General features: G+C 47.0%; 2 protein-coding genes across 7 annotated transcripts; one reads left to right on the forward strand and one right to left on the reverse strand.

The window, feature by feature from the left end:
- Nucleotides 1-413: 413 nt before the first annotated feature.
- Nucleotides 414-4,160, reverse strand: irf1b (interferon regulatory factor 1b). 6 transcript variants are annotated; one of them, XM_078787964.1, is made up of 10 exons: nt 4,015-4,159; nt 3,544-3,637; nt 3,196-3,295; nt 2,942-3,109; nt 2,828-2,859; nt 2,493-2,622; nt 2,310-2,423; nt 2,183-2,205; nt 1,927-2,047; nt 416-1,005 (listed from the first exon to the last, which is right to left on the reverse strand). In XM_078787964.1, the coding sequence occupies exons 2-10, from the start codon at nt 3,628-3,630 to the stop codon at nt 863-865; spliced, it is 918 nt and encodes a 305-aa protein (XP_078644090.1). In that variant the 5' UTR covers nt 3,631-3,637; nt 4,015-4,159; the 3' UTR covers nt 416-862. The 6 variants fall into 6 exon arrangements, with proteins under 6 accessions (XP_078644091.1, XP_057943020.2, XP_057943018.2 ...); XM_058087038.2 differs by having other exon boundaries at nt 4,011-4,058; XM_078787965.1 differs by lacking the exon at nt 1,927-2,047 and having other exon boundaries at nt 414-1,005; nt 4,015-4,160.
- acsl6 (acyl-CoA synthetase long chain family member 6) lies at nt 3,513-24,099 on the forward strand. The gene is made up of 23 exons (XM_058087033.2): nt 3,513-3,693; nt 6,406-6,463; nt 8,967-9,187; nt 13,621-13,841; nt 13,916-14,030; nt 15,373-15,437; nt 15,550-15,651; nt 16,884-16,983; nt 17,062-17,240; nt 17,457-17,489; nt 17,571-17,622; nt 18,220-18,293; nt 18,377-18,454; nt 19,203-19,337; nt 19,415-19,549; nt 19,650-19,745; nt 20,840-20,912; nt 22,153-22,241; nt 22,322-22,438; nt 22,503-22,646; nt 22,720-22,821; nt 22,927-22,998; nt 23,308-24,099. The coding sequence occupies exons 3-23, from the start codon at nt 9,142-9,144 to the stop codon at nt 23,446-23,448; spliced, it is 2,169 nt and encodes a 722-aa protein (XP_057943016.2). The 5' UTR covers nt 3,513-3,693; nt 6,406-6,463; nt 8,967-9,141; the 3' UTR covers nt 23,449-24,099.
- Nucleotides 24,100-25,526: the final 1,427 nt, after the last annotated feature.

Here is a 25,526-nt window from a genome sequence, read left to right on the forward strand (position 1 = left end):
AAGTGTAAATATCAACAATACATGTACAGTATTTGCCTAGTTAGTAGTACAGCACTGTATGTAGTACGTTATATGATATTGTATTACAGTACGTACTCCTATGGGGCATGTGTCATCTTCCATTGCTATTGTAGTAGTAATATCAGTAGTATTTCTTTGCACATTTTGCCTGGCTCTCACTGCCTCTGTGGCACCAGATAGCGAGCTAGCTTGAACGTAATAATATTAATAATATTATAGCATAGAGTATACTGCATGCGATACAGTATATGTATAGCAGTATCTATCAAAACATCCTGCTAGTGGTAGTAGTTAGGATTAGAAATATATCATCAAGCCAATCAATCATCAGCGTGGTTGACTTTGGCTTCTCATAACTTTATTGGTAATGCTAACTTAGTCAGGAAATGTAAAATGATGATAAAGTTGTACGTTTTTAGTTTTTATTAAGAAGACACAGATACACAACATCTGACTATATACATGTACATTTACAAACTTTACATGGAGCGTTGGGAAGTGGAGCAAACGTTCCGTGTTTGCTGCAGGGCTGAGCGTGTTGACTGGCTGAGATGTAGCTTGACGAATGGAAGAGAAGATGCTAACAATGGCAGACTTCAACTCGGAGATGAGTTGAAAGCACAAAAGTCCACGCGTGTCCTTTAAGATCCATTCCAGACGGCGAACGCAGCCCATCTGAGGAATTATGGGACCGCCAAGGAGCTTTTCCTGGTCCAAACAGGAATGTGGGCAAAGCTGGATGGACCCAACAGCAGAACCTTGTGGGACCTTCACCACGGCTGATGCTTGCTTTTCCTGAGCTGGTCAAGTCAACAGTCTTCAGAGCGGTCTCACCAGGTCTTCACATGGAGAGCCTCGTGTCCATGTAGTAGGTGGGGCAGAACCCGCCCAGGAGGCTGTCCCCCACGTTCGTGAAGTCCGGGCCCAGCGTGGTGTACTGCAAGTCGTCTACTTCGTCGACTGTTCGGACTGAGTGGGCGCAGTCTAAAGGATCCACAGAAGAAAAGGAAGAAAAGAATTCGTACGTCAAAAGAAATTCATTTGCCAACATTAGCTTGGCCTGACTGTGCGGCCAACATGCTAACCACTCGACCACCATGCAGCCCCTGACAACATGCATGTTAGCTTCATTGCCCCCCCCCCAAATTGTCCATAGGTATCAAAGTGAGTGTGAATGGTTGTTTGTCTATATGTGCCCTGGGATTGGCTGGCCACCAGTCCAGGGTGTACCCCGCCTCTCGCCCGAAGACAGCTGGGATAGGCTCCAGCACCCCCCGCGACCCTCGTGAGGAAAAAGCGGTAGAAAATGAACGAATGAATGAATTACAACTGTTTTTTACAACTACTTCAACTATTTGATATTTATATGATATTTTGACTTTATTTCTTTTTAGTTTTGCTTGATTCCCTTAATATTACAACTGTTAAAAAAATGAATGATTCTTTTTGTTATATTTCAACTTTACACTTCTAAAATGGCATTATGTTTCCTAGTAATATTACAGGTTTATTCTGGCAAAATGATGACCTATTTGTCTTATTTTGACACATTATTCTTGTAAAATTGCCCACGTTTCCCTGGGGTGCCCTAGTTTCTGTTTCCATGCCCTCTTGGAGTCACTTCCTGTGTTTGTTCCCGCCTTTACTTTCTTACGTACGCATACTACCTGCGTCTGTGTTTCTGTTGTGTATTTACTTTACGTTTGTAAAGTCAATTTACAAATTAGTTTAGTTTCCTTTTCGATGTTAACTTCTATTTTAAAATGTGTGTGCTGCACTACGGTCTCCCCCATTCTAGATCATTGGAAGCCCTTCTACGTGTTAGAACTGGCGTGGAGCAGTCATCGTGCACGGCCCCTCCCCAATCTGCTGACCCAGGGGGCGGGGGCGGCACCCTGCCGTTACCTGAGGAAGCGTCGCTCCAGTGGCTCCCCGGGCTGGTCGATGCTTCATTGCTCAGGAGCCCCTTGATGTCTAAACAGTTCCTGGCGAGGCTTTGCGCGTCTCTCTCCAGTTGCTTGCAAATCTGAAGAAGCCACACGGCAGTTTTTAGCGCGTCGTTTGTCTTTTGTCGATGCGACAGATCGTTTAGACCAACACGGGCGTTCCTGTCAATGAGAGACACGCCCGGTGCCAGCCGGAGCGGGGCGGCGATGCTCACCTCCACGATGTCGGGGTCGTACTCTGGAAGGACGCGGGTGGCCGGGAAGGAAAGACACAAAAAGGCAGAATGATTATTAGTTTCGCTCGCCGTTTAGCGTCCTGCCGGGTTTGTGTTGTCTCCTCACCGGGGCTTTGGTCGGGGGAAATTTGGAAATGGTTGAGGAAGTTGTCCTGCGGCCGTCCCGCCGCCGTCTCAGCAGGGAACAAGTCGGGAAAGTCGAAGGACGAGGTGGCGTAATCTGAAAAGATTGGCCAGGAGTTAGAAAGCGGCGACGCTGGTTTTGTCCTTGGTTTGCATCCGCCCTCACCTCGAAGCCCCACGTCCACCGTGCTGTCCACCACGTTCTCCTGAGCGGACGCGGCGTCCACCCGCAGCTGCGACACGGCGGGCGGCGACTGGGTGTCGCTGTAGTCTGTGTCCTCCTCCACCATCTTGACCTGAGGGACGCCACAAATCATGATCAGGCCCGCCCACCCAACATTTGGACTCCTCGTAAGCGTCCATTTCAATCCCAAGGAGCGATGGAGACGCTTTTGGGGGCTACGTGGGCCCTGAGTGGACGAGTTAGCATCAACGCCTCCCGGGCTCGTTTGGACTGAAATGGGACGTAAAGTTTGGCCATGAAAGAGAGAGAGCGTTCACCTGCTTCCTGGACTTGACTCTGCTGCGTTTTTCTACGGAATGACAAAGAATTCCAACATGTCAGACGTCTGCTAAAGACGCTTCGGAGCAACGTGGCGGCGAGCGGGAAATCACCTCTGGACTTTTGCACCACGGGCAGCATGCGGAAGACACGCATGGCCGACTGTCCCTTGTTGACGCTCTTGTCCTTCACCTCCTCGATGTCCGGCAGCGAGTTCATCGCACAGCGGAAGTTGGCTTTCCACGTTTTGGCGTCTCGGGATCCGCTCTCCCCGTATTTCCCTGCCGGGAAGATGAAGATGAGTGAGCCACTGAATGACTGATGCGAGTGAACGAGTGTGTGTGTGTGTGTGTGTGTGTGTGCTAACCCGTGTGAATGGCCCACTGCTTGAAGAGACAAGCGTCCTTGTCCATGTCCCAGCCGTGTCGAGCGGCGTGCTTCCACGGGATGGAGAACATGGTCTTCTCCTGGAACGCCATTTTGCCTTTAGTTTTGGTGCTTTGATGCATGGCCCGCCCCCTCCCTGTCCGTCATTTTGGTGACCAGATACAAGGACTCGCACCTCTGAAGCTCAGGTTATCCCCCCCCCCCCCCCCGCATGGCGGAACATGACATGAGTGAAGGAGATGGTGGCCCTAAAGGCCAAAAAGGTCAACACATTCTCTTTTATGTGCCAAAATCCTAACATCTTCCTCATCCTCTTCCTCAGCCTCACCTTGTCCATCCAGGCCAGACCCGGGATGGTGTTGGAGTTGATCATCCTCTCCAGCCACGGCCTCATCTTCATCCTGGTAACGGGCATGTTGTTCCTGAACAAGCAGAGGAGTGGCATACAGTACGTGAGGAAAACTACAGCCTGGAAAAGGTAAAGGCCCGCAGACTTCCTCCCCACTTGTGGATTTATTGCCGCCACTTGTCGGCGCGGGAGGGCAGAAGGAGGTCACGGCCATGGCGTGCGTGGGAGCGTGGGGGGAGTAACCCCGGAGGAGATAGTTTATTACTTAGCGGGGTCATGGGAGCTCATAAAACACTCATTGATACTTTGTATGGTCTTAAAAAACTCCTTAAAATAGTTATAAAGTTGAACATTTAAGAAGCATTTAATGCATTGTTACATTCAAATACGTGGAATAGTTGAAAGACTTGAACAATCTGCATGCAATAATACCAAGTCAATGCCACCCACTAGCTTGTGATCCTCTCCAGACGAAAGAAATCCAACTGTAGTCCGCAACAGAAGTTTGTCTCGGTGACAGTGCTCCTCAGACTTGTCGTTCTTGTGAGAGCTGCTGCGGTGCAAATCCAGCAAGAAGTGTGTCGGCGGCTGAGAGCTGGCTCCTTTAATAGGCGCCACTGGCTGGGGTTTCCCTGGCGGCCGCTGTAGGAAGTGTCCTTCCTTGTCTGCCGCGCCGCCGTACGAACCTCACGTCTGCCTTTTTTAAAAGCGATTTCACGTAGAAAATCTTGTCAACACCCTAATCCAGGCGTTGCAAGGAGCTTAAAGTGTGACAGGTCACCGTTGTGTAGCAAGTTATTATTCAGCCTGACAAAGAGGCGAGCTGGCGCCGAAAAAGTAGCTTGTTTATGTGTCTTTAGTTGTATTCATTTGCATATGAAACGTTTATAAGCGTATACTTTCCACGCACGTCCATAACAATCGAGTCCACAAGCACGCGGTGGTGTTTTATTTTGTTTTTCTCCTCTTTTGTTTCCTTTTTAGGTCGTTTAAACCCAAAAAGCAAAGGAGCGCGTTGGATATTTTTTACAGCTCGCGCATGCGTAGTGGGCTCTCCACGCAACCTGCAGCCTAGCTGTTTCTGCGAAGTCACGTGGTTTCGCTAGACAAGGAAGTTGCCTGGTGTTGGTATTTACCGAACCTTCTTATGCAGCACCACACGTCCACGTGCAATAAATGCTGGACTAATTACGAAAATTACCTTATTTGTATGCATTCAACGTTACAAAAAACGACTTAAAAGCTCAATTCAATGGGAGAAAAATTGCATATTTCATGTGGATTACATCACATCACAAAATCACATTACACGGTTGAAAAATAACATGATTTATGCACATTAAAGTGTAGAACAATCACATTAGATAGTACAAAAATGGTATTATCTATTTTTTAAACATTATTATTGTGCATGACAAAAATTGAATAAATCAGAATTAAAAATCACATTATGTCCGTTAAGTTGTATAAAAAATGACATTATTCACGTGCATTGAATGTTATAAAACGACGTTAAATAGTATAAACATAAAATATATTTGGTGTGCATTGAAGGAAATACACTTAACGGTATTCATGTGCATATTTGTGCTATAGTTATATAAGTAACATAACTGCATCTATGTAACTTACTGCACATTATACTGAAGTCATGAAATAATAACATGAAATAGTACTCTATTTATTTATAAGAAACCACGCCTACGCCTCCCATCACGCGCCAAAGTTCACCCACAGGATGGCGTCCTCCTCATCGTCATCTTCATCACGCTCTTCAGCGCAGGCCCGCGCCTTCGTGGAAACGCTGCAGTAATTAAAGCGGCCACAGGGGGCGGTGTGCTACCTCGTAAAGTGCAAGCCTCGTGCCGGTGACGTCACCGGCACAGTGTGGGAAAGGAGCTGTGGGTCTGGCACCGTTTATGACGTCACCTTTTACTTTGAGCAGTTTCATGCATGTCTCAGGAATCCACCAGGAAAGTCCAGCCTGGATGTGTGCACGCTCCCGGTCTCCGGGTCCTTCAGGGGCTTCCCGACAGTACGTGGGGGGTGCGGGGGTGTGGTGGGGGGTGCTGGGGTGTGGTGGGCGGTGCTGCAGTGGACTTTCAGAAGCAAGATGAGATTTCTCCTTGGCATGACTCCCATCTTTATCCACTTGTTGTCGGAGGTCCGAGTTGCAAACAGAAAAATAAGTACCGTAGTCGGTATTTTCACCCTTTTCTTTCCAAATGGGGGGCGGTTCCAGTGTGAGGGGACCCAGACCCAGCAGCCGGCTGCTGCAGGACCAGGAGGGAACAGATGTGGTAGCTGCAAGCTAATCGCTGAGTCATGCACTTTTTGGCCAGCATGGCCGTGGTTGACTTTGGATTCTCACAACTTTATTGGTAATGCTAACTTAGTCAGGAAATTAACACCAGAATACTCCATTCGTACTACAGTTATAGGTCACAACACCCCGAATCAATCCGGGGGGAAGACACCCTCTCCCAATTTAAAAGTCAACTCAAAAGTCACCCCCAGAGTGAGTTTTTCCTTGCCTCCGTGGCCAAGCGCTAGCTCAGTGGGCTTTCATTTGGTTCCCCGTGTTCATTTAGAACTGCTGCTGTACACATAAAGTTGAACTGAGTCGAGTTAAATAAAAAAATATGTACATTATTCTAGGGACGCAGTAATTAAAGCGGCCACAGGGGGCGGTGTGCTACCTGCTAATGTGACGTCACAAGAGTCGGTTGAAAAATAAAGCACCATTTATGACGTCACCTTTTACTTTGAGGGAAGTAAACAAGAAAAGAAAACAAGCTTCTACTGCTTTTGTGTTTCATGCACGTCTCAGGAATCCACTAGGAAAGTCCACTCTGGAGGTGTGCACGGTCCTGGTCTCAGTGGCTTCCCCACAGGATATGTGAGTGTGTGGGGGGGGGGGGCAAATGCAAATATTAGATAGTATATATTAGTAATAGTAATATTAAATAGTCATACCAGTCCATAAATACTCCCAAGTTGGACTTCATGGAGGGTGAGTCAGGAAAGAAGAGTAAAATGTGGTGGTGGTAGTGTGATTACCTAAGTCAGCCATCAAACCTATTTTTAACTTCAGAATCCATACATTGGAGGCTAACAAGTTAGCTTGGTAGATTGCTTGGTAAACCTAGCACAATGTAATGTAAACTAAGCTAGCAGTATTGTCAGCATGTACGTCCCGTTCGTCATCGTGAGGATGGATGATATCAATCTTTTTTTAATCCCATGTGATCAGACACATACAGTAGAGGTACTACCATGACTAGGAACCTTTCCAATGCAAAACGATGAGTTATTATCATGTTGACCGGTCCAGGGTGTACCCCGCCTCTCGCCTGAAGCATGCTGGGATATGCTCCAGCATAGAAAATGGATGCTTATGTCTCTATATGAAGTAATATATAGTTTACAGGTGACCATAGGGGTGCTATTTCATGTCTACAGGGTTAAAAACAAACTTTTTAGAAGGCCATACAAAGTTGTTTGATGCTCTAACTCCAAAAATATGGCATTTATTAATATTGACATTACAGCCGCACGGTGGACAAGTGCTTAGCATGCAGGCCACACAGTCAGGAGACGGGAAGACCTGGGTTAGATTCTCCACTTGGGCATCTCTGTGTGGAGTTTGCATGTTCTCCCCCCGTGCGTGGCTTTTCTCCAGGTACTCTGCTTTCCTCCCCCATTCCAAAAACATGCATGTTATCATTATTCTGGCCTTCCCTCCATTCTTGTCCTCCTCGGTCTTAGCACAGCGTCTGATAGCATTTCCACACTGTCCTCTTGGATCGCTTAGCCTCCATTGGGGTCTCTGGCACAGCCCTCCAGTGCTTTTATTCCCACTTGTCCCACCGTTCACATGTTATTCAAGGTCAAAATGCCAAATCCTCTTGCTCACCAATCATTCACGGTGTCCCTCAAGGGTCAGTCCTCGGTCCCCGACTTTTTATTAGTCACCTTCTTCCCGAGGAAACATTTTTTGTTGCCGACTACTTTTGGTCCCCGGGCTTTCAGCTGCTCAGTCCCGAGACTCTGGAACACTCCAGAGTCCACCACACATCCGTTTACTGGACTCGGGCCGCATTTTCCCATCCCAACTTAAGCCGTATAGAAAATGGATGGATGGAATGTTGAATCTACTTTACGGAAGTCTCTCAGGTGATGTAGGCCGTGCACGATGAGGTTTGTGGGTGGAGTTTATTCTTCCGCATTTGGAGGAATTTCACACCTGAGGGGCGTGTTACAGTGCTCCACTTCCGCCTTCCGAGCTCACATCCTGATCACTTAATCCCGACATAAACCTCCTTTCTGATCCTGTCGCGTGAGCGCCCTGCACGGCTAAAAGTGACGGGCTCCCGACTTCCTTCATTTTCTCTCAAGTCATAATCCATCCATCTTCTATGCCGCTTATCCTCACTAGGGTGGGGCGGGGGTATGCTGGAGCCTATCCCAGCTGTCTTGGGACAAGAGGCGACCTCTTCACGACCTTCTAAATATGTTTTTAAACATTATTAGAGTCCTGTAGACATGAAATAACAGCCCTATAGTCACCATTACACTCCTGTAACCTAATATAGTAGTAGACATAATCAGACATCAAAAACCTGTTTATAACCTTGTCATTTTTAGAGCACCTTAGACCTGAAATAGCACCCCTATGGTCAACTTTACACTCCTATTACCCAATATAGTAAACATAATAAGAGAAAATAAGACTCACGCTCATGTGACGCAGACAGGAAGTGACCTTTGGGTTCAGAGTTGAGTTTCAGCTTGGCCTGGGTAAGATGATATCTTTACTGACATCTAGTGGCCAATGTTGTTTGGACATAATAGCAACTTTTTTTCTTGGTAAAATTTTACTTTCATTTCCTATAAAATTACTGCTGTTTTGCCCATTTATTTATATTTTTACAATGTGCCATTAATAAAACAGCTGCAGGCCGCAAAGTGGCTCCAGACCCTGGAGCCACCTTTTGGGCAAAAATATCATATTTTCTTTAATATTCACATTTGTGGAGTAATGACATGGCTGTATTGACGTAGGAAACAGCATGATTGATGGATTCATATTTGAAGACACTGCATTATATGCATTCTTTATTATTGACTTTCCTTTTCAGCTCACTTCCTCTTCCTTCAGAGGGGTTACTTCAGTTCAGGGGGCGTGGCTTACACTGTACCGCGTGACCGTGACGCAATGTAGGCCCATGTCGGCAAGCGTGCATCTCAATGAGTATATTTTTATTAAAGCAAAATGTCATCCTTATCATCTTTGTATTATTATTATTATTATTATTATTATTATGTTGATCATTTGCAACAAATTTCAAGTCACCTTGCCTGACCGTTTTTTTTGTGTGGGGGGGGGGTTGTCCTACCAGAAGTCCCTTCTTCTTCTACTGTCAAAGCAAAGCATCCTCTCCTCCTCCCCCCACCGCCCCACCCCCCGTCCTCCGGCGTTAATCCAGATTGCCGGTGTCTTTGCTGCAGTCCACGCTGCGGTCCTGAGCCTGCACGGGTGTGGGGGGGGCATCGCCGCGTCCACATGAGACAGACATGCTCGCCTTCGTGCTGGTGTCCTGCTCGCTGTGGATCATTTTGGGTGAGTGGCGCATTCCACGCTCGGTCTTCTGCTTTGTTTGTCCCCCTTCCCTCTTTTTGGGCACCTTAACGGACGCACGTTCGCGTGCACGGTGACGCACCTGTCCCCCCCGGCGGCGTGCTAGGCCTCGTCTTGCCGACGTCATTCATTGCCGGCAGGCCGGGTTTCATCGCCTGAACCTGCCGTTGGGTGTCCGCCGTGTGTCGATCGGGGGCGTCGAGTGCACGGTGCGCGTGCGTGTGTGAATAAGGTGCGAAAGGACCGGTATACCGGCCACCGTGGAGCTCTCGGGGCGGGGGGGGGGGGCGCTAGGCTAAATAAGCGCAATTAAAGATGGAGGAAGTGACATTGGGTGCAGGGCACACGTGACTAAAAGGCACATAGCTAATTGTCACCCCCCCCCCAAAAAAAAAATTATGTCTACCTAAATGTCCATTTGGTTTATTAATGCATGGTAACGTATGCCGTTCTTGTCCTCCAACCTCCCCCCCACCGGCCATCCTATGCCGTACATGTCCGCCATGTAGGGGGGGTGGGGGGGTGGGACGAGGAGCGATGATGGAGGTATGACGCGCACGCCAAAGCGGCAGCTGATTGGACGGAGCTGTCCACGACAGAGTGGTGCTGAAATGAGAGCAGCATGGCACCCCGCCCCGGCCCACCCACCCGCAGTGGAGGGGGGGGGTCATTGACCTCAGTCATCTGGCAGGCCACAACATTAGGGACACATGCAGGGATGGATGGATGATGGATGAATGGATGGATGAATACATGAATGAATGAATGAATGTGCTTTCCTGGTTATGATTGCATTAGTCATCTATCAATGGCGTAGCATCATACTGTTCCTAATATATTGTGCAGAAACTACAATAAATTCATATTGTTGAAAAATTCCTTAAAAAAATAATACTAGCTTATTTTTAAGTGAATTTTAATTTATTTTATAACTCTATTTTATATATACAGTATACAGACAGTGTATTAATATGAACTTATTTTCTTATATTCAAATTTTTTAAAATTGAAATTTTGAAAATTGTATTTGCCCCCCCCTCCCCATAATATTCTGATTTATCTGTATTCTTTTTTTCTCTTGGCATTCTGATGTTGAAAAAAAAACGACCCACCATTTCAACTTTATGCTTCTGAAATATGTTTTTCTGCATAACATGAAGACTTTACTCTTGTAAAATAAGGACCTTTTTAAGGACCAAATATATATAATAAAAGTAAAACGTATTCAATTCAAATTAAATTAATACCAATATGAGATATTGTAAATATTCCAGGTATAAATAAATATTAATATTAAAACTATCCATTATTCTTTCAAACAAATACCATATAAGTCCATATAATACTGTAAGGAAAAGACAAAGTGAGCATCATAATATGACAAAAAGGATTTGGTATTGCAGGCGGTTCGAGGACACGTGTCACCTGTCACCTGGCGTGTGCCGTCAATAATTCACGGCGCCTCTCGGCTCCTTCATGTTTCATTGAGGCCGTCCCAGTTGGAGGGGCAGGTGTACCTAATGAAGTGGCTGGCGTGTGTGTTTCAATACGTTGGAGAATGAGCTGGAATCTTCCAGACTCTTAAGTGCTCCGTTGCTGTTTCAGCATCAAACATCTGCATCGCTTTGTTGGCGGAGTGTAATGGCTCCGCCAGAAATGCCGAGTCGGCATCGTGCTCCAGCGTGCTGAGTTCAAGCCCATCGGAAAAGCTTAGATTCATCAGCACCGAAGGCATGATTGCGACTTCCCAGGACAGAATACAACGCTACAAATAATCACAACAGACAGGATTTCTACCAAGGAGACACTAATGACAACACACATTGTTACCAAGTGGATCATGAATGCATCATCATTCTGCAAGGTGGGAACCTGAATGCAGCACAGCAGTGCATGACCAATATAGCCTCATAAATGCAATCACAAACAATATTTCCAAGTTGGTCAAAGATCCTGTATTTAAGGACCTCCTGCACATAATCAAAGATCCTCTATATAACATGAGTGCTCCCTGGTTTTTAAGGACCTCATGCAAAAATACTAGTCAAAGATCCTTTATATGAAAGGAAAGCTTCTGCTGTTAGGAACCAACTGCCCAAAAAGATTCAAAGATTGTCTATGACAGGAATGCTCTGGTGTTTTTAAGAATCAACTGGAAAAATAGCTAGTCAAAGATCCTCTAAATGACGGGTGCGCTCTGCTCTTTTTAAGGGCCTGCTTTGTGAGTCACAGATCCTCTATTTGATAGGAGCGCTCTGCTCGACCACTCTAGTCAAAGATCCTCTACATAGCAGGAAGTTGCTGCTGTTTTTAAGGACCCACTGCCAAAAACACACGTCAAAGATTGTCTCTATGACATGAGCGCTTTGGCATAGCTCGCCAAAGATCCTCGACCGTCTGCGCTATAATGCTAGTCAAAGATCCTCTAAATGGCAGGAGTGCTCCGCTGTTGTTAGGAATTTGTAGCAGTTGAATCCTGACTTCTGAATTTTCCGGCATTTGTTTGTGTGCACGTGTGCGACCTTGCGTGTGTGGGCGTGTGCGGGCGTGTGCGGGCGTGTGCGCGTCACTCAGCCGGGATGATGAGGATGCCACCGGCCACATCTCGCACGCCTCGAGGTCTTAATCTGGCTGTTAGCAAGCACATGCTAATCGCCGCAAAGCGTGGCCTACTTCCTGTTTAGCTATCAGGCTAAATGATACAACCGAGGGAAACGGCGCTTTGGTGTGCTTTTATTTTGAAGCAGGCCACAGGACGTCAGCGGAGACGCAACACGGTGGGGGGTTGATGATGTCACAGGGCGGCTCTAAAGCCAGCATGTGTGCACGGCGAGATAAGCGAGCGAGAGAAAGGGATCCAGGTTAGAGCTGTCCATCCGTCTCAGCGCTAATGAGCTTTGGCGTCTTCAAGCTGGCCCCTAATCACCGGAGACGGCCTCCTCCGTGGCCTGATGGGGCGGGGCTTATCCAGGACCGCCGCCCTTTTTGGTTTGTTGTTTTTTTAGGATCATTATCATTTGTGTTTCAATGGGAGTCCGAGGGACCCAATTGGCCCCGAGGGTAAACCTCCTATTCCTTTGCCTTTGCTACGGAAGGGCGGCGGGAATCAAACACTTCTGGTTCCATCATCAAGGTCCACCTCGAGGCCAGCTGATGGACTCCGAAGCGGTAAACTCAGAGACCCGAGTCGTGTTTTCAACGCTGACTGTGCGTCTCCCCTCCGTCCCGCCAGCTGCAGCAACAATCTTTGTAGGAGGCCACATTCAGGACCTCAAGACTCTTGGAGTCCCTGTGGAGTCCCCGTGGAGTCCCCATGGAGTCCCCATGGAGTCCCCATGGAGTCCCCGTCTGTTCTTCAGCGTTTAAGTTACTACAGGACAGGAACACACGAACACTACATGCACCTTCACACAATACTGCCTGTTGGACCCTGAACGCATCACAATACTACTGCCTTGGACAGTGAACACATCAGGCTCTGACCCGTCGTCTTTGAACGGCTTGCTTGGACATGAACACAACATGATGCTCCACGACAGACATTGAACGCAACACAATGTTGCTGCATGAGACACTGAACGCAACTTGATGCTCAACGACTACTTCCTCAGACACCGAACACAACGCCACTTCCTTAGACATTGAACACAACGCGATGCTCCACAAATGACCCTGAACGCAACACAACACGACTTCCTTAGAGACTGAATTCAATGCGATGCTCTTCGACAGACACCGAATGCAACACAATGCTCTCTCAGACACTGAATGCAACATGATGCTCCATGACAGGCACTGGATGAAACGTAACGTTGACATTGAAGGCAACCTGATGCTCCACAACATTGAATGCAACGTGATGCTTGGCAACAGACACTGAAAGCAACACAATGATACTTTTTTCGAACACTGGACACAGCAGATGCTGACTTTGTCTTTGAACGCAACACAATGCTACTTACTTAGATATTGAAAGCAATTTGATGCTCTACGATAGACACTAAACGCAACACCACTTTTTATAGACCCGGAATGCAATGCAGTGCGCCAAGACAGACATTGAATGCAACACAATGCTACTTCCTTTAGTACAGAATGCAACATGATGCTTCACGATAAGACACTGAACGCATCACGATGGATTTTGTACATAACGCAATGTTGCTTTCTTTAGACATCAAATGTGAACTGATACCGCATGATAGTCACTGAATGCAACACTGAACACAACAGACACTGACCTATAGTCTTTGAACACAACACAATTCTGCTTCCTTCGACGGTGAACACAGCGCGACGTCCCTCATACTGATCGCGATGCTCCAAGATAGACACTGAACGCAGCAGAAAAGCACTACTCGACAGTGAACGCCAAGACAGGAAGTTGATGTGTTTGCTCCCCTCCCCTCATGCAGAGCTGAGTTCCACGCTGGTGGAGAAGATGCAGGCCCAGGAGATGATGAGCGGCCTGAGGGTACCAGAGATGGAGGAGCTGGGCCAGTTCTTCCGCTCGCTGCCCACCTCCACGCTGGTGGGAATCGGCGCTCTGGCCGCCATGCTGGCCTACTGGCTGGCCACCAGGCCCCGCCCCATCAAGCCGCCATGCAGTCTCCTCCACCAGTCTGAGGAGGTGCCGGTAAGACTCTAAGCTTCTCGCGCTGTTAGCGAATGATTCAGTCAAAATGAGCCAGCCGTCTTCTGTGTCGTCAGCACGAAGACGGGGGTCGGCGGTCCATGATGGGCGACCCTTCCAAGCTGCTGACCCACTACCATGACGACGCCAGGACCATGTACGAGGTCTTCCAGCGAGGGCTCCACATATCAGGTGGGCCTAACGTCTGTCACACTGGCCACAACATTAGGTACACCTGCTACCTCCAGGGGCGGCCAGGGGCGGCTCATAATCAACAATGAATAGTTTGCCAAGGAACACATGGAGATATGCTGAGAAGTTAGACTCTAGATCACTGATTCCCAAAGTGTGGGCCGCGCCCCCCTGGTGGGCCGTGGTGGTACTGCAGGTGGGCCATGAGAGGTCATTAAAAATATTTATGATTGGAACGTAGCTCTTTGGTCATCATGCCAGTCTTGGATGCAGTTATGAAAAGTATGAGAATTAATTAGATTAAAAGTCCTGAATCTTAATAATAATCATAATAATAATAATAATAATATTAAGTGCTCTGAGAACACAGCATTTCATCAAGGTGGGCTGTGGACATTCTTTAGATTTTCAAGTGGGCCTGAGTTGGTCAAGTTTTGGAACCCCTGTCATAAGGGGTTAGTATGTCGGTTTTTTTTTGGGGGGGGGGGGGGGGGGGGGTTGCTTCTCATTCACTTTTCTGGTAAAAAAAAACGGAAAGCTCACACACACTCAACAGGGGCCCCAGAAGCACCCAAAAACGGCATAAAATGGCAGGTTTTGAGGGCGGTGATTTTTGACAAAAATCATAAGGGGTTAGTTAGGATGTCGATTTTTGGGGGTTTTTTTCAACTTGCTTCTAATGCACTTTTGTGGACCAAAAAAAAGGTGGAAACTGTCACGATCCTCAAGTTAGTTATTTTCCGCTTCTATGACTTAGTTCCTGTTTTATGCTCTTATTGTGGTAACGTTTCCTGTTTGCCCTGGGTTTTGTCTGCCTGCTTTGCGTTCCCCTTTTCACACGCACCTGCTGCTATTTGTGTTCCCCTTCTATTTAGTCCAGGTGCGTGCACCCTAGCTTGGTGTTGCATTGTTTGTTGTAGCTCCCCACGCTACTCCAACCGTCTTCGCTCGAGTCCTGCTGCTGGATATCAGCCATAATCAATCAAAGTAAACTTGTTATGTGCATACTGGGGTCTCCTACTCACAATGCCGAAGCCAAGATGTAACAGAAACCTCACACTCAAGAGGAGCCCCAGAAGCACCCAAAAACGGCATCAAATGGCTTTTGAGGGCAGTGATTTTTGACCAAAATCATAAGGTAGTATGTCGTTTTTTGTTTTGTTTTTCCAACTTGCTTCTAATGCACTTTTCGGGTCAAAAAAAAACCAAACAACAGGGAAACCTCACACACACTCAACATGTGGATTCTTCAGTAGGTATGGCCACAAATGGCCCCCACGCCACACTTCAGACACCCCCGATCTAGTGAGCTCTGCTAATATTCGTGTTTGTTCCTGTCAAGGTGACGGACCCTGCCTGGGCTCGCGACTCCCCAACCAGCCTTACAAGTGGATGTCCTACAAGGAGGTCAGTGTCGGGCACTCGCAGGAAGTGGCCTGCCTCGCGACCTAGCGACGCCACCGTCTGCTAACATGCAGTTACGTGCTGACTGACCACAGTTGTCCTTCCCGCCTCGCAGGTGACGTCCCGGGCCGAGCATCTGGGCTCGGGCCTCCTGCACCAGGGCTGCCAGCCCAACCCCGACCAGTTCATCGGAGTCTTTGCCCAGAACAGGCCAGAGGTGATTCATGCTCTTTTTTTTTTCATCGGCCGCCATCATTGTGGGCCGTGGAGTCACCTCGTTAAGGCAGCGAATGTAATGCTAGCATTGGATGGAAGTAAGCTAATGGATTGTTAGCATTGGATGGAAGTAAGCTAATGTAATGTTAGCATTGGATGGAAGTAAGCTAATGTAATGTTAGCATTGGATGGAAGTAAGCTAATGTAATGTTAGCATTGGATGGAAGTAAGCTAATGTAATGTTAGCATTGGATGGAAGTAAGCTAATGTAATGTTAGCATTGGATGGAAGTAAGCTAATGTAATGTAAGCATTGGATGGAAGTAAGCTAATGGACTGGATGGAAACAAGCTAAGATAATGTTAGCATTGTCCAGAAGTAAGCTAATGGATTGTTAGCATTGGATGGAAGTAAGCTAATGTATTGGATGGAAATAAGCTAAGATATTGTTAGCATTGTCCAGAAGTAAGCTAATGTATTATTAGCATTGGATGGAAGTAAGCTAATGTATTGGATGGAAATAAGCTAAGATGATGATAGCATTGTCCAGAAGTAAGCTAATGTATTATTAGCATTGGATGGAAGTAAGCTAAGATAATGTTAGCATTGTCCAGAAGTAAGCTAATGGATTGTTAGCATTGGATGGAAGTAAGCTAATGGATTGTTAGCATTGGATGGAAGTAAGCTAATGGGTTGGATGGAAATAAGCTAAGATATTGTTAGCATTGTCCAGAAGTAAGCTAATGTATTATTAGCATTGGATGGAAGTAAGCTAATGTAATGTTAGCATTGGATGGAAGTAAGCTAATGTAATGTTAGCATTGGATGGAAGTAAGCTAATGGATTGGATGGAAACAAGCTAAGATAATGTTAGCATTGTCCAGAAGTAAGCTAATGGATTGTTAGCATTGGATGGAAGTAAGCTAATGGATTGGATGGAAATAAGCTAAGATAATGTTAGCATTGTCCAGAAGTAAGCTAATGGATTGTTAGCATTGGATGGAAGTAAGCTAATGGATTGGATGGAAATAAGCTAAGATATTGTTAGCATTGTCCAGAAGTAAGTTAATGTATTATTAGCATTGGATGGAAGTAAGCTAATGTATTGGATGGAAATAAGCTAAGATGATGATAGCATTGTCCAGAAGTAAGCTAATGTATTATTAGCATTGGATGGAAGTAAGCTAAGATAATGTTAGCATTGTCCAGAAGTAAGCTAATGTCTTCATTGCAGTGGATCATCTCGGAGTTGGCGTGCTACACGTACTCCATGGTGGTGGTGCCGCTGTACGACACGCTGGGTCCTGACGCCATACGCTTCATCATTAACACAGGTAAGGCGTGCTAGCATCCACGCTGATGTCGCAAAGTGAGCATTCCTGCGTTGAAACGGCGTGCTGATGCCCTCGCAGCCGACATCTCCACCGTCATCTGCGACAAGACGGACAAGGCCCAGGTGCTGCTGGCTAACGTGGAGCGTGCCGAGACGCCGGGCCTGCGCCGCATCGTCCTCATGGACGCCTTGGACGCCGCCTTGGTGGAGCGAGGCCGCGACTGCGGCGTCCACGTGCAGGCCCTGCAGGAAGTGGAGGTATGATGTTGTTCTCAACGACGGCTTCCATCAGCAAACACGACAAACCGGTTTGTAGCTTTTTTATTAAGTCACGAAGGTGAAAGCGTTTATACGAGATGGCGTTGAAGCGAGGTCAAGCATTCCGACGGCTGAGTCATTACACGAAAGTGCGGCTCATGCAACACAAGTCTCACGTGTGCTGTTGTTTGTCATGTCTGCCTCTTTGATGGACAGGCGCTGGGCAGGGAGCACCACGCCAAACCCTCCGTAAGCACATGACCTCATTTGCATACCGCACATTTGCATACACAATCTCATCCTGTGCAACTATTTTGTTGTCCTGCTTAGCCGCCATCACCCGACGACCTCTCCATCGTCTGCTTCACCAGTGGAACCACAGGTAACACAATGACCTACAGTCCAGGACCTACAATCTAGGTCCTAGAGTCTACTTCCTGACGGGATTTAGTGATCCATCAGGTGTTTGATCTCGTATCACCTGAAGAAATTCTTAGTGCGTCTTCACCAGGACAACAGTGCTTTTATTTTGTAGTACTCCATTAGTCAGCAATGCAGGAGTTCATGTGAGGACATCTTAGCCATCTTAGCTGCTCCCCCCTGCTGGCTGGAAGCTGGCTTGACAAGACCATTAATACTTCACACACATGCAGAATTATAATACATACACAGTACACGCATATGCACAATTATAGTACATAATAAATACACATAATGCAGAATTATAATTCATACACATATTGTCATGAAGAAGACATATTTCATCTTTATGCAATTAAAATGACATACTACAATACTATATGATAATATGATGACGTTATTGTCATCTTCTCCTAAAACTATCTCTGCTACTACTATGCCACTTTTAATAATCAATAAGAATATTGATGTTTTTGTACCAGCTTCCTCTTTTGTGGGTCTTGGGCCTGAAGGCTGGTGCAGGTGTACCTAATGTTGTGTCTGTGGTGGGCGTCCACAGGAAACCCAAAGGGGGTCATGCTCACCCATGGGAACGTGGTGGCGGACTTCTCGGGCTTCCTCAAAGTGACAGACGTGAGCGACTCCTCCCTCCTGGTTCGCCTGCACTTGACCTTGACCTTGGCTTGATGCTGACTCCTCCCCTTCCTGCTTTGTAGAAAGTCATCTTCCCCAACCAGGACGACTGCCTCATCTCCTTCCTGCCGCTGGCTCACATGTTCGAGCGCCTCATCGAGGTAACGTCTGGGGGGGGGGGCAGGAAGCACGTGTGTGTGTGTGTGTGTGTGTGTGTGTGTGTTGCATGTCCATCTAGCAGTCAAAAGCTGCACCTGACATCATCTTTCATTATTAATTTCTATATAATGGGTGACCCCCCCACCCGCCCCCACCCCCATCCAGCCATGCGGTATGTGCCAGTCAGGTCCTGGCAGGTCCAACCAGCCTGGTTTGTTTGCCTGCAGGCGTCTGTCTGCCAGGTGTGTGTGTGTGTGTGTGTGTGTGACCTGGAAAAACACCTAATATCACGGTAAAGCTGCCCATCAGGTCTCTCACACACACACCGCTCATCATGTCACAACAATGCGAGGAGGCGGAGCCTCTGCCGGGTCGTGTCCTCACGCAACCTCGCAAACAGGAAGCGCTTTGCTTCTAATGCTTTTTTTTTCTTCTTTCCCCTACCAACCTCCACCCGGCAACAGCAGCTGTGATGGAAGTCCATATATGGGCGACGATGTCACATGTCAGCGTGGAAGTGTGTGTGTGATTCTTGGACTGTTGAGTCTTCCTGAGTGAAACATCTTGTCGGCATATCTAAATGTGCTGCTTGACGGAAAAAGTGGCAAATTTGCATCCTTTCATTTTTCATAATGTGCCAGTCAAAAACTTTCTATATGTAAAACATGGGGAGGTCGCCTACAGCCACAGCTGATGTTTTTTGAGTGATCGTGTCCTTCCTGGTTTCCAACTGTGTTGTTGCGCCTCCAGTCGGTGGTGTACTGTCACGGGGGGCGGATAGGCTTCTACCAGGGTGACATCCGCCTCCTCCCCGACGACATGAAGGTCCTGCGGCCCACCATCTTCCCCGTGGTGCCTCGCCTGCTCAACCGCATGTACGACAAGGTGCGTTCAACAGCCTTCAGCGTTTGACTAGGCTGGACGACGCCACGCTGAAGGTGTGGATTTTTTCTTTCCCTCAGATTTTCAGCCAGGCCAACACGCCGTTGAAGCGTTGGCTGCTCAACTTTGCCGCCAAGAGAAAAGGCGCCGAGGTCAGCAGCGGCATCATTCGCAGCGACAGCATCTGGGACAAGATCTTCTTCAGCAAAATCCAGGTGAGATTCCTCAGGGTCTGGGGGGCGTGTCAGAGTCCCAGCGCCTTTCCTGGAAATGAACGAGGCAATCACACCTTTGGTTTCTTCCGTGCCGCCACAGGCCAGCCTGGGCGGGAGACTGAGGATGATCATAACGGGAGCGGCTCCGACATCGCCGACCGTGCTCGGATTCCTCAGAGCAGCTCTAGGATGCCAGGTCGCGCACACACACACACACACACACACACACACGTCTTTCAGTACAGTGGGGGCCATTCCGTACCCCCAGGAGGTGACGTACTGGAGTCACAAATGTCAGCATAGAAAATCATTATTTGATTTTCACTGTCATTCTAATATTAAATTATAGTCATTTATTTCAATTCAAAAGGTACTTAATCTTTATTGATAAATGTATCAGTTCCATGCAACACCTTCACAAACTCCATTAAGGAAATGGTTTTATTGTTATTTTATGATAAAATGATGAAAATATTCTTAAATGTTGCCCATCATTCCCAATCCTGGTGTCAAACATGAACACATTTATTTCCTTTTTCTGTGCATTAGAACATGAAAATGAGTTAATATGATATATCTAACAATGGACGTCATGGGGAATACCAACCATTTATCCGTTTCCATAAGTGACGTGTATATTAACCAAGCTACAGCCATATTGTCATTGTAGCAGCTAACACGGAAAACTATATTTATATATTTATCCGGCAGACGATGGCCTCACCAGCCACTCATGGCAGTTTATGGCCAGACCCGACCGTCATCCAAGCAGGATGACTCTTGTTCCATCTCTAAAGAGATGGAACATTTGGGGACTTGGAGCATAGAAAACCTGTTTACTACCCAAATACGCCTTTTGGCAGTAGAGCCCTCTAGACCTGAAATAACACCCCTATAGTCACCTTAGTGACATCTGGTGACCAGTGTAGAATACTACATACTGTAGTATCTTATGAAGACATCTTCTGAATGCCTTATTTTGAATACTTCATTTCGGTAAAAAAGTAAACATTTGCTTGAATATGCATATCTATTTTTTTTCACTCGGACTGTATTCCACCCAAAACTAGAATTATTTATTACGATATTTTTAGAACCTTCAAGGTGCCACTGTCCTCATCATTTGGATGATTGCTGTTGATTTGATAATTGCAGTACGAGTTAGTAATTAGCGATGCTAATGTCTCCTTTAATGATGTGTTCGGGGATCAAACTCTGGTTTCATGTGTGAAGTAAGAATGGCAATCCTAGCCCGAGAGATCCAGTACTGAGCCACAGTGCCCCCTGCAGGTGTACGAGGCGTACGGGCAGACGGAGTGCACGGCGGGCTGCACCTACACCACACCTGGAGACTGGACGCCAGGTGAGATCCTTGTTACGCAACAGAGTCTTATCGCCGGCCGTCTCGGTTCAAAGGTCTGACAGCAGAACAAGAATAGCAAAAACCAAATGGGGACTGGAGGGGCGGGAATGAGGTCACCACAGCGCCCCCTCCAGCCAAGGCGGCACTACGGGATTCTTTGGGCTGGGTGGGCTTAGGGGGCATTATCTTAGCAGAGGATGTCTCACTTGGTGCTTTTTCATTTGTCTTCATCTTCATGTTGACAGCAAGCACTGGGATTGGCCTCCTCATGTTGTGGTTGCCATGTTAGGCCCCCGCGTATGACCTTTGAACTTTGTTGTGGGAGGAATAAACATAAGGAAGCTCCATGCACGCTGCAGTCCAGGATCGCCCCCAGCTGGTCGCTTCCGGGATTACACTTCACAAACCTCAACCTGTACAAACGCCACTCAAAGATCCTCTCTTTGACAGGAGTGTTTGCCGTTTAAGAACTTGTCAAATATCTTCCTTGTGACGGGCGCATTCTGCTGTCTTTAAGGACCTCGTGCTAGTCAAAGATCCTCTATACAACAGGAGTGTTGTAAGCGAGGTTCTGTGCTTTGCCGTTTTGAAAAAAACGAATGCAAGTCAAAGATCCTCTACGTGGCAGGAGCACTTGGCTGTTTGTAAGGACCTACTGTTGGTGAAACATCCTCTTTGCCATTTTTGGGAATTTACTGCCATTCAAAGATCCTCTATATGACAGGAGCACTCTGCTGGTTTTAAGGACCTACTGCAAAGAAACACGAGTCAAAGATCCTCTCTGTATGACATGAGTACTTTGCCATTGTTGTGGATTTACTGCTAGTCAAAGATCATCAATGACAGGAGCGCTTTTGTAGTTTGTGAGCACCTACTGCTACTCAAAGATCATCAATATGACAGGAGCATTGTGCTGTTTTAAGAACCTACCGTAAAGAAACGGTCGTCAAAGATTTTGCCCTGCAGTGTTCAGGAATTGTCGGCCCGTCTTTTGGGGTTCAGGGCTCTGGAAGTGGACTAGACTTGACTTGAAGCAAACGCAGAGGCTGTTTTAAAGACCCACTAGTCAAAGATCCTCTATTTGCCAGGATGTTTTGGGGCTGTTGGTCTCTGCCGAGGTTTAAGATTTGAGGTGGGCGTGGTTTGGCCCGCGTGCGTCCAGTTGAGGACCCCCTAAAGAAGGCGTGATCGTCCCATGATTGTTTTTTTCTCGTTGTGCTTTTCCCGATGACCACTGAAGGCCACGTGGGGGCGCCGCTGCCTTGCAACCTCATCAAGCTGGTGGACGTCCCCGACAAGAACTACTTTGCCTCCAAAGGGGAGGGGGAGGTGAGCGAGTCCACGTTCGTAGCGCCGCTTTCCCGCCGTGCGTCTCACGTAAGGTCCGCCCCCGCCCCCGCCCCCTGCAGGTGTGCGTGAAGGGACCCAACGTGTTCAAGGGCTACCTCAAAGACCCCGAGAGGACGGCGGAGACGCTGGACGGGGACGGCTGGCTCCACACGGGCGACATCGGCAAATGGCTTCCCGTACGTGTTCCCGGCGCCGCTTCCGTGTGCCGATTCCAACTTGATTGACTTCCTTTGTGGACAGAACGGCACGCTGAAGATCGTGGACAGGAAGAAGCACATCTTCAAGCTGGCGCAGGGCGAGTACATCTCCCCTGAGAAGATCGAGAACATCTACATCAGGAGTCAACCCGTGGCCCAGCTCTACGTGCACGGAGACAGCCTCCAGGTGGGGGTGCCCTCGACCTTTGACCTCTTTGACCTCTTTGACCTTGACCACTAAATCCGCTTCCTCTCTGCAGTCCTGCCTGGTGGGCATCGTGGTGCCCGACCCCGAGGCCATGCCCGAGTGGGCCAAGAAGAGGGGCATCCTGGGCACCTACAAGGACCTCTGTAAAAACACGGTAAGTTCAAGTAGGTCAGGAAACTCTAGGATTATATTACTAGTACTACTACTACTACAAGAGGTACTTGTAGGATATACAATGACAAAACTTTCTGTGTAACAGGAGCTTAAGAAGGCCATCCTGGAGGATTTGGTGCGTTTGGGCAAAGCCGGCTGTCTGCACTCCTTTGAGCAGGTAACGTGGACCAAGTCTTCTATGGTTATCATCATTAATTAGTATTATTACAATTATTATACGGAGCATTGTTAAATTGCCATTTAAATATATATACTATATTTCTACGGCGGTCGAGTGGTTAGCACACAGCCCTCACAGCAAGGTCACGCGGGTTCAATTCCACCCTCGGCCATCTCTGTGTGCAGTTTGCACTTTTTTGCACACGCTTCTTGGTTTTAATAATAATAATAATAATAATAATCAGAGATCCTGCATATGACAAAAGCGTACTACTAAGTCTATTCTTTTTTTCCCCCCAAACAAAAGGTGAAGAACATCTACATCCACAACGAGATGTTCTCCATCGAGAACGGCCTGCTGACGCCCACGCTGAAGGCCAAGCGCCCCGAGCTGAGGGAGTACTTCAAGGAGAAGATTGAGCACCTCTACAGCAGCATCTCCATGTGAACGCCACAACCACGTATCCCCCGTGGCATCTGGACACCAAAAACAAAAAACCAACAAAAAAGCCACTTCCTGCGGGGCTGCTGTAGCGGGCGGTCGCTGATCAGAGCCCGGCAGCAAAAAACAAAACAGTCACGCTCCATTCATGCACATAAACGCCCCCCATCTGCACTTCGTCCATGCTGGCCCCCGGAAGACCGCCCGCCTGATGAGGACGTGGCCCCTGCAGCTCATGCCGCTCTCTGCCATCCCTTTTGCCCCGAGCGTCAGGACCAGGCATGGACAGAAGAAAAGCGGGCGTGTGCTTTGCTAACCGTCAGTCAGCGTTCACCTTGCATCCTTTTCTTTTCACACCAGTCACGTAGAAGCTTCACAGGGCTGATTCCCCCAAAGCGTCACCAGAGGTGGGTGGACGGACGGGCGCCAGGACGGCGACACCTAGACGTTAGCGTGTTTATTACTCCTCAGCGCTCTCAATCACCGCCAGGATTTGGACTTGTACTTTTATCAAGAGTGTCTAGTGACACCGATTGTACTTTCTTGAACTTTTCTTTTTTTTTTTTTTTTTTTTGCAGTCCCAAAGAATCGGCACCATATCCTTGTAATAACCAGCGGGGGTGGGGAGGAGTTGGGGTCATGAAATAAAGACATTCTGGAATGACTTCAAGGTTTGTGCTGTTTTGTCTTCCGTCCATCCTTCCATCTTGTCCGGTTTCCTGTTTTTTTTTCACCAGAAAAGTGCATTGGCAGCAAGTTGAAAAAAATGAAAAAAACGCCATACTAACCCCTTACATTTTTTGTCAAAAATCACCAAATTCCAACACTGCATTTTGTCATTTTTGGGCGCTTCTCAGGCCCCCAATGCGTGTGTGTGAGGTTTCTTGTGTTTTTTCACCAGAAAAGTGCATTGGCAGCAAGTTGAAAAAAATGAAAAAAACGCCATACTAACCCCTTACGTTTTTTGTCAAAAATCACCAAATTCAAACACTGCATTTTATGCCATTTTTGGGTGCTTCTCAGGCCCCCAATGCGTGTGTGTGAGGTTTCTTGTGTTTTTTTCACCAGAAAAGTGCATTGGCAGCAAGTTGAAAAAAATGAAAAAAACGACATACTAACCCCTTACGTTTTTTGTCAAAAATCACCAAATTCAAACACTGCATTTTATGCCATTTTTGGGTGCTTCTCAGGCCCCCAATGCGTGTGTGTGAGGTTTCTTGTGTTTTTTTCACCAGAAAAGTGATTTAGCAGCAAGTTTAAAAAAATGAAAAAAAACGCCATACTAACCCCTTACGTTTTTTGTCAAAAATCACCAAATTCAAACACTGCATTTTATGCCATTTTTGGGTGCTTCTCAGGCCCCCAATGCGTGTGTGTGAGGTTTATTGTGTTTTTTTCACCAGAAAAGTGCATTGGCAGCAAGTTGAAAAAAATGAAAAAAAACGGCATACTAACCCCTTACGTTTTTTGTCAAAAATCACCAAATTCAAACACTGCATTTTATGCCATTTTTGGGTGCTTCTCAGGCCCCCAATGCGTGTGTGTGAGGTTTATTGTGTTTTTTTCACCAGAAAGGTGCATTGGCAGCAAGTTGAAAAAAATGAAAAAAACGCCATACTAACCCCTTACGTTTTTTGTCAAAAATCACCAAATTCAAACACTGCATTTTATGCCATTTTTGTGTGCTTCTCAGGCCCCCAATGCGTGTGTGTGAGGTTTATTGTGTTTTTTTCACCAGAAAAGTGCATTGGCAGCAAGTTGAAAAAAATGAAAAAAAACGGCATACTAACCCCTTACGTTTTTTGTCAAAAATCACCAAATTCAAACACTGCATTTTATGCCATTTTTGGGTGCTTCTCAGGCCCCCAATGCGTGTGTGTGAGGTTTATTGTGTTTTTTTCACCAGAAAAGTGCATTGGCAGCAAGTTGAAAAAAATGAAAAAAAACGCCATACTAACCCCTTACGTTTTTTGTCAAAAATCACCAAATTCAAACACTGCATTTTATGCCATTTTTGGGTGCTTCTCAGGCCCCCAATGCGTGTGTGTGAGGTTTCTTGTGTTTTTTTCACCAGAAAAGTGCAT

Source organism: Doryrhamphus excisus, linkage group LG21, assembly GCF_037039965.1.
Source record: "Doryrhamphus excisus strain RoL-2023G ecotype Guam linkage group LG21, RoL_Dexc_Guam_v1.1, whole genome shotgun sequence".
NCBI classification, from domain to species: Eukaryota; Metazoa; Chordata; class Actinopteri; order Syngnathiformes; family Syngnathidae; genus Doryrhamphus; species Doryrhamphus excisus.